General features: G+C 42.6%; 1 protein-coding gene across 3 annotated transcripts in view; it reads right to left on the bottom strand.

Annotated features, from left to right (window-relative positions):
• The window catches only part of LOC146785503 (uncharacterized), a 213,389-nt gene extending 204,761 nt beyond the window's left edge, over nucleotides 1–8,628 (bottom strand). For all 3 annotated transcript variants that reach the window (XR_014970426.1, XM_085633352.1, XM_085633351.1), the window contains exon 1: nucleotides 8,177–8,628. Coding sequence is in view for 2 of the 3 variants with exons in the window: in XM_085633352.1 (XP_085489478.1) it covers nucleotides 8,177–8,230 (54 nt within the window). In the remaining variant the exon portion in view is untranslated. The remainder of the gene's footprint in view (nucleotides 1–8,176) is intronic.
• Between the last annotated feature and the right edge of the window lie 427 nt (nucleotides 8,629–9,055).

Consider the following 9,055-nt stretch of genomic DNA (forward strand, 5'->3'; position numbering starts at 1 on the left):
AGCTATCCCTGACCCCCTCCCACCTTCCTTCATTGGTCTGTGTGTATGCCATCATAGTCTCACTGTTGCTCTCCATGGTGTGTCTTGTTTCTAGTGCCCATCCTGCCTGACATCCATGGTCATCTTGCTGCTCCTGCCCTGCCCCCTTGCCCCCAGCCCTCTGTTTCAATGCGCAGACCCCTATTCCCTCCCTCCTGGCTGGTCTGTTCCATTGTAATGCCCTTGATGGTCTGTTATGCTGCAGCTTTCTCTCCTGTCTGTCCATTATGGTCAGCTAGCTACCATTGCCTCTTTCCCCTCTGTTCTCTGTTGTCCATGTGCATGGTCCTGTCCCCTCCCTATTGCTTTCTATGGATTGTTGTGCTGCACTCCCGTCCCGCATCCCTGTGTGGTGTATTGTGCTGCTGCAAACCCAGATGCCTGCCCTGTAGGGTCAGTTTGGTGCACCTCTCCATGTCCCTCCTGTCCTCTGTTATCCAAGTCCATGTCCCTACCCCAATTCCTCCTACCTTCCATGATCCAATGTACCATACTTGCGAACATTTTGAACTTGGTAAGAGGGAGATTTTGAAAAAAAACTGGGGTATTGATTTTCCCCTTTGAGTTACATTGAAAAAGAGGAGATTGTAGACAGGAGACAGATCAAATAAAGACCATTTGAGCTTAAAGACATTGGACGTTTCCTGGCTGAATCAGGTCTGTTGACATGTATGGTTGTACTACCACTGCCTCTTCCTTCTGCCCACAATGGTCTATTATATTGCCACAGCCTCTCTTGCCAGTCCTGTATTGTTGGTGTGTTGCCCCTGCCCCCCTTCCTGCCTGCCCTCCATAGTCTGTTGTGCTGCCACTGCCCTTCCTGCCTGCCCAGTGTGGTCAAATTGTTGCCTCTGCACCCTTCTACCTGCCTTCAATTTTCAGAGTCCGTGCCCCTGGCCTCTGCCTCTCAACAGTATCCTAATGAACAACTAGATTGCTAACATTCTATATTTATTACAAAAGTGTGGAACGCCTGACGTCATCTTGATGTAATCAAAACTGTAATACCTAGAGCATTTCCTTTAGAAATTACATATATGAGAGGGTCTTATTTGCATCAAAAGTATGGTTAGTGCTCTAAAAAACTAAAATGAGGACATATTTTCCGAGTTTTCAAATAGCGACAAAGCACTTTTAAATCATTTGTTATCTTTATATTTTTTTATCCAGTTGACCACTTGATTAAATGTTGCACTTAGGGTAGAGGATGTGGTGTTACTTCCAGAGCTGCAGACTTTGCAACTGGGGAACCAGGTTGGAGTTTCTGCTTCAGCTCAACATTCTGTGATTCTGGACAAATCACTTAATCTCCCCATGTCTACAACCAAAATAATTTTGATCTTGTGTGATGTAACCAATGCTCATGTAAAGCACTCCAATATCTGACAAATTTGCACTATATAAAACTACAAAAACACAGAAAATAAGTGTTTTGCACACTTCTGTCATTGGGCTACATGGGGGCTACATCTGGGTGATATTTGTGCTGCATTTGGGCTCTTTTGTCTCTGGTGGCCATTTTAGGATATTTATTTGTTATGAAGTTTCCTAATTTCCTCATTTACTGCAGTTTCCCAAGTAGGAAATGCTTTCAGTTTTTTACTTTGATTCCATCAAGAAGGTATTCAGATATGTCACACATTTGCCATAAATTCTGAATGTTAGCACTCTAGTTGCTCATTAGATCACTGTAGTAAAGCTGCTGCTCACCACGGAAGTCTGCTGCTGGTACTAAAAGTGCATTTTTCAGTCTGCATGTCAGAAGTTTTTAATGAAATAGAAGAGGATTTGAGAAGTCACTCAAAATGTGCCCTAATTTTTCTTTCTTCAGCACTAATCATAATTTCTATGGTAAAACGAACCCCCTCATTGTGTTACGTTTTAAATTAAATGGCTTCAGGTTTGCCATAAGTTTGTCATAAGTAAGACAGTAAGCGCTCTAGTTGTTCTTTAGAACACTCTGGGAAGCTGCAGTAGAACACAAAGGAATCAACTGACAGTCTCTGGCCTTGTTGGATGTACATGTTTTACTGAGAATTTCAGACTTCATTCTCACATGACTGAGAAAGATAATGTGAATTTACAGAAAATATGCTCTCAGTTTAGCTTATAGATGACCTTCCAAACCACTGTGGGAAAGCATGACAAAATAGTTTTCTCTCAAACATGATTCATGATATCACAGCAGAAGGCTTTTTCACATGGTAAAATCACCTTAGAACACACCACAATTACTAACATAATGAGTATGGTACCATCAACAAATGATTTATAATGTAACTAAAGTCTTAAAACCTTCTATTAACTGCAATGCTTTTTAATGAGGTGCTATCATGTATATTGGTCCCAAGATGGCTCCCAACACTTCTTGGATGAAGTACTGACAGCCAATCAGATCTCACGATGAAATGTGTGGTTAGGCTCCGCCCAGATATATATGTGACTTAGATTTTCTTAGGAACTACTGAACGGATTTACACCATTTAAGCAAAAGGCACGACTCTGAACCAAGGTCTATCTTTCTGCCAAATTTGGTGTAATTCCGTTCAGCAGTTCGAGCTGTAGCTGCGGCTAAAGGTCCTATGGGAAATTGCATGGGGAAAACGCATTTTGGGTACCTCCCTTTATTCTCAGCCCCCACTACATGAATCATCCCGAGACTTTCAGGATAGGAGCGGACCGGAGCTGGCCAAAAGTTTTGAACATTTCGCGAAGATTCGTCAACTGGCGCAAAAGTTATTCCAAATAGAATGCTACAGATATCCTATGGAAAATAGGTCCTAACTATAACTACCTACTGGTGATCGCCAGTAGGTAATATATATATATATATATATATATATATATATATATATATATATTTGAGATCGGCTTAGAGTTATCCCTCTTCCTCCGTTAATCTGTCCACCTGAGACTTTGATAAAGGCTGGGACCACCCGAAACGTGTCAGGGCGCACATGGTGATGGAGATTTAAAGAAATAAAGTGAGTTTTTACTTGCCTGGAGTCCACACCTTTTGCTCTTTTGTATGAGAGTGTTCCAAGTATATATAAATATTTATATATACTTAGAGTTAGCCCTCTTCCTTCATTGATCTGTCCACCTGACATTCACATTATGCTTCTGCTCCCCAAATCCCCCGGACCCCCTCCCGGCGTACTGCTTTGGACAATGGGACAGCCCACTTCCCTTACACTTCGCAAATGTTTTCTTCTTTTCCATTCTTTTTTCTATTTCTATTTTTGTTCATCTTTGTGTTTTTAAACTATCTCTTAAGGCTATAGTAAATTTAAGCCAATAGTACGTTTGTTTACTTGGCACCACAAAGATTAATCATTTTCCTGTGATGTACCTTAAAATTATAAACATTCTCTATATCTTTTCTACATACACCTGCCTTCTAGGAAGCACATGCTGTTCTGTTAGAACTATATTCAATGGTTAATTTGTTTAAAAAATGCAATTTTATTTATTGCAAGTATATGGCTTTCCATTTTGGAGGTGGCATGATTTTTTTTTGTGGCATACACTTACATTAAAAAAGATGAACTATCGCACTAGTGTCAAAGCCAGACCTAATAACTTTGTGTAGAAGCATACAGTGCTTGCTGAGAATTTTGGAATGTCGGAATTTGCCCTGGCCAGACTTTTGAGCTTACTGAAACTCTCTACCTGGGCTATGATGCAAGCTGGTCCTCACAGCCGCACTTTCCCGTCCTCTGCATCACTCACTTAATCAGCATCCCACTAATCTTCTCAGTTAATCACAATTCATTCCATCATTCACACATCGCTTATCACCAGACCATAGCACAATCTCACCCATGAGTTACAGAAGTTTGCATGCATGCATACTGGACAGGGCCAAACAAAAAGAGACATAACCGGTGTTGGACGTAGCACTTTCTGCAGGGTCAATCCCAGACTTTTTGCCTTCCTCCTATTTTTTTGCTGATTTTGTTGGCCTTAGGAATCTGTGCGCTTTACCGCTGCCAACCAGTGCAAAAGTGCTTGTGCCCTCCCCCTATAACATGGTCACATTGCCTAATATCCAATTGGCATATATAATTGACTTGTGTGTCCCGAGTGAAGTGGCACTAAATGTGCCCAGGGCCTGTAAATGAAATGCTAACAATGTACCTGCAGCAATGGTTGTGCCACTCACTTAAGTAGCCTTGTAAACATGTTTCATGCCTGACACTGCAGAGCTGGTGTGTGCAGTTTAAACTGTCATTTCTACCTGACAAATTAAATATTTTGCCAGGCCCAAACCTTCCTTTTTAATACATAGGAGTCACCCCTAAGGTGCGCCCTGGACAGCCCCAAGGCCAGGGTGCAGTGTATTTAAAATTTGGGCATGTACTTTTAAGTTTAGCATGTACTGCTAGTGAAAAACTCATTTAGTGGCTCTGGAATCACAATTTAGAATCCTAACTTACTGTGAGGTCGCATTTTAAATGGCAATTCTGAAAATGTGACTTTTAAAAAGTTGGCGTTCTCTTGCCAAAGCCACTTGGTATCTACTGCCTGTCTCTGGTCACATGACTGGGTGTAACTGACAGTTGGGCTTTGTGCATTCCTCTTAGACAGCCACACACTATAGGAGCTTTGGTGTGAGAGAGAGAGAGAGAGAAACTTGTTTATTTAGACCATAGTCTTTAAACAATACACAAAGCGCAATAAGGATCCAACTACTGGTAACAATACAAGTTCTATAGCAAAATAAGTTACCATTAAAATACATTTAAAAACAAGGTAACACCCTTATACAATCATAATTCATTAAATGAAATTTGTAAAAACACTAAATCCCTAGAACTCTTCAGTGGGAGAACACTAAAATATGTTTAGAATCAATGTCCCTCCTTTAATTTCTCCCTTACGAAATCTTTTGTTGCTTTCAAAAATGTTCCCATTGCAATTGCAATGTCTAAGGATGGTATTTCCGTAAGTAGACTAACAGCTTGGGCGAGAGAGCTTACCTCGTGTTTCAAGAGTAAGGGGCGTAAAAACAATTTCCGTATAACTAAAACCCAGGTACAATCAAGCAATATGTGCAAAATGTCATTTCTTATTCCTAACCCACATTTACAAATACCATCTGATTGAATCAATGCTGCCTTTATTTTTTCTTCCGTCTTCCAGGGATTAATACTAACTCTGACCCTTATTTCATATCTTAACCCTTGATTGGGCAAGATATCCAAGTACGGGAACCAAGCTTCATTTACCCATGAGCTTTTTAGCCACTGAACTGATTTTTTCGCTTCCATGTATTCAAAGTCCAACGACTTTGAATATATCTGCCCTTGCTCTCTAAGCATTCTCTTTGTGAAATCAACTTCCAGGGCTTGCAGCGAAAGGCTCACCTTAAGGCGCCCTGCTATTTTCTGGAGATTGCTTCTTACATCCTTTGCCCATTTAAGGCTACTTGATTGAATCTCCTCTCTGCACCATTGTGAGTCCTTTTGCACACCGCCTGGATCCTGGCGTTTCCAGAATCTTACCAAAGACATTTGGATTTGAACGCTCCATGCTGTCCCATTTCTACACCATATTCCTCCTGGGTTCCCCATTGCATATATACATTTAAAAGCAACATATTTTCATAATTTGTATCAGTAACCATTAGGGCTATCCTACAGCCGAGCAACCATGTACATGTTACAGTGAGTTGAAGTACATTCTTCACTAATTTTGTGGATAGTAATGTCATTAAGCCACTCGCTGGACGACCAGACCTTGGTTTTGTTGCTGGGCAGTGGAATAGGCGAAAGCCATCATCAACTACGGGAGGATTACCGCATAGCCAGGTCTCCTGGATAAAGATGATCTCGTTATTTCTTGCCAGGTCTTTTACAAGATCTTGCTTTATTTGATTTCCTAATCCATTTATATTCCAAGAGACCAGTTTTATGCCATGCGGCAACCCAGTTACCTATTCTACATCACTAAGGTACCCGTTTTCATCAATTTCCTCTAGATATCGCTGGGAAGGGCCTGCGAGGCTTGTACTATTACTCCAATTCTTCCAGGATTCTTCTATATCTGAATTGTTTATCACTATATTATGGTTTCCCGGACCTAATCCTACATCTCTTTCTAATAATCTCACTTGCCTCTTTCCTAAACCTGCATGATACTTTAAAAAAACTTTCTTTTGCAAAACATTATGTTCTGTCTCTACTTCTTGTTTGGGTACTAACCTAATCTCTTCTTTTAAAATCTCTCTCTCTGCCTTCTCTATGGCTATCTTTACCAAGTCAGAATAAACTTGTACCCTGTGCCTCATGGGAACAAGGACTGTTCCCATGAGGCACCTGGTCAGACTGATTTGCATATGGCCATGTCTGAACTGGGGTGGCAGAGTGGGCTAAAGAACGGTGATGGATTAAACCCAGATCAGTTGACAGGGGGTGAGTGCTTGCAATGTTCAACACTCCGTCCATCATTTCCTTTTGTTTTGCTTTAAACTTGTACCCTGGTCAGCTCTTTTCCATCGGTGGTTGAATGAAAGCCCACCTGTCGGAGGTCTTTAGATCCTATTCCTTTCAAACTAGGGCAAAGGGTGAATGAATTAAGGAGATGGGACCTATTTAAAAACAACCTTGTTTTCGTTTTTTTACCCCCCTTCCCATTTTCACCTATTCGAAATATAGCCACCTATTCCCTTTGCCTTCCAATCCTACCAGTATGGGCGCCCTGAGAGGCTGTCGGGTATTATTTCTAACCCCTTCCTCTAATTTGTTTCCCAAATAAGACCTCTCTTTGAGGGTTGTAGTAATGCCAGGTTTTCTAACTGTATTAGATGCTATATGCTTTATATACTTTGACTTCTCCTGGTAAATTTGTTTACTACTATGAATCCCCTTTGTTACTGGTTTCTTTACTGGATTCTCTGAACTCTCCGTTCGTACTTTTCTCACTCTTTCTCTCAGGGTTTTAAAAGGTTTTAGTTTTTGCTTTTGTTTGGCTAGTCCTAATAGTTTCTCCATTTCCCTCCTTTTTTTCGCAACTCTTCCATTACCCTTTTCTTGATCACCTCTTCCTACTGGTCTCCCCCATTTTAATAAAGTCTCCCCTTCTTTTTACCAACATCGGCCATCTCGAAATATAAACTTCGTTGTTGGCAATTAGGGGTTCTACGTTCCCAATCTCCTCCCCCACCACAACCGGGGCAGGAGGCTGGGGGTCAGGGACTGGTCTTAACATTAAAGGCATTTGGCCCCTGATACCTTGTAACTTCCCCTCAATCTTAAAGAGATGCAATTTCTGTGTTTTTAAAATGTCATGGTTTAGCATTGTGACTTCTAGGAGCCCCTGAAGCGATTTTTGCAGCATTATCATTAGTTCCAACATTGAGGAGGCCGGTGTTGCTGAGGATTCCAAATTGAGCTCAGAAGAATGATTACAGCCTTTACTGCCCTTGAGCACTGGATTCTGGTCACCATACAGTCCTTTTCTTTCCATTCCCTTTGGACTTGCATCCGAGTCCGGGATTTCTTCCTCATCTTGCCTTAGGTCCCCGCTATTTGTTCCCTGGGTGGCCTGGAAAACACACCGTGATGACAATCTCGGAGATTAAGATAATCGTGGTGACATTATTAGTCCCATATGACCTGATAAGGACTGTAGGGATTTGTTAGCCAAGTTGGCAGAAGCCATCATATGAACATCAAAAATTAAGGAGGAATCCCCTTTCCATGATTCCTCCCCTACTATTTCTACATCAGCAGCTGAAGACTTTGCCGGTGAAAAGACCCTTTTAAAATGCTTCCCCACAAAGTCATTCAGGGAGTTTGATGCTGTGTCCCCCTTGTGACCCACTTGCGATGGCACCTTAGAAATGTTCTCTTTTTTCTTCTGCACTTGCTTTGGTTTAGGTTTTGTCCCTGGGCACAAACTTTCTCCTGAGGCATTTTGATCTATGGAGGGCTCTTTTAACTTCTGGATATGTCCCAGTGTGCTTTTATTCTTCCTGGAGGCCATCTTACGACTCTTCAAATTATAACACAACTTCTCTCTAACCAGATTCCTGTGCCAATCCTGGCGCTACCCCCTAATTCCAAACTCAGTCCTTAGGACAGGGGTAGCGACCAAAATATGCTTATTAAAAAAACAAGGCTTTTTCACTTACCTCTGTTGTGCGGTACGCGTAAACCCGTGATCGTGCCCTTCCCCTCTTGCACATGGGGGACCCTTCTTGAAGGCAGATTACTTCTCCCTGCCAGATTCACTTTATCTCACTTGTGAAATCACCAATGACTTGCGCTCTTTAAACACTGCATGGCAACTCCACGCTGCTCCGCTTCATTCACCACCATCAAAGAAGAGATAGAAGAGATAGACGTCCTCCTCGACGTCCCCTATGCCTCCCGTGCCCTTCCGCACCGCCTCGCTAGAGGCCGGACACACCGGGCAATGTAACCACTCCAGGCACCCTGGCCTTCGTGTCTACCCGGTTTCAGCCCGGATTCAGCGCTTCGGCGTTTCGGCGCCCCCAGCAAAAACAACGTTGGATCGTTAGATAGGTGTAATTAATAGTTGATACGACATCTCTTCCGGGCTCTTCCGAGCTCCTGATTTGATTCGATTCGCCTCCTCGCGTACTTCCGGGTCAGGGTCACGGGATCGCGTTGCTAACGCACGCACAACAGAGACGAAAATCTCCTGAGCTTTGGTGTGACTTGATGGCCCATTACTGTTCAGATGGGAGGGAGGAGCCGAGTTAGGCCTCACTGGTACCTGCTTAGGATGTATCCTATCTCCACACAAAGGGCTGTATACCCCCTGTAATTAGTCTGGAGCCAGAGCCAGGAAGGCAGGGCTATGTGCACTTAGAAGCTTCTCCCCACTTCAAAGGCAAAACTCTGTATCAAACAGGGACCTCAGACACCAACACTTCAGTTCACTTCTAGACCTGTTTGTACTCTGCCAGGAAAGAGGACTGCAGTGCTGCTATAAGGACTGCTACTCTGCAAGACTGCTGCTCTAAAGTAACTGCCACCCTGCTGTG

This window comes from Triturus cristatus, chromosome 11, assembly GCF_964204655.1.
Source record: "Triturus cristatus chromosome 11, aTriCri1.1, whole genome shotgun sequence".
NCBI lineage: Eukaryota > Metazoa > Chordata > Amphibia > Caudata > Salamandridae > Triturus > Triturus cristatus.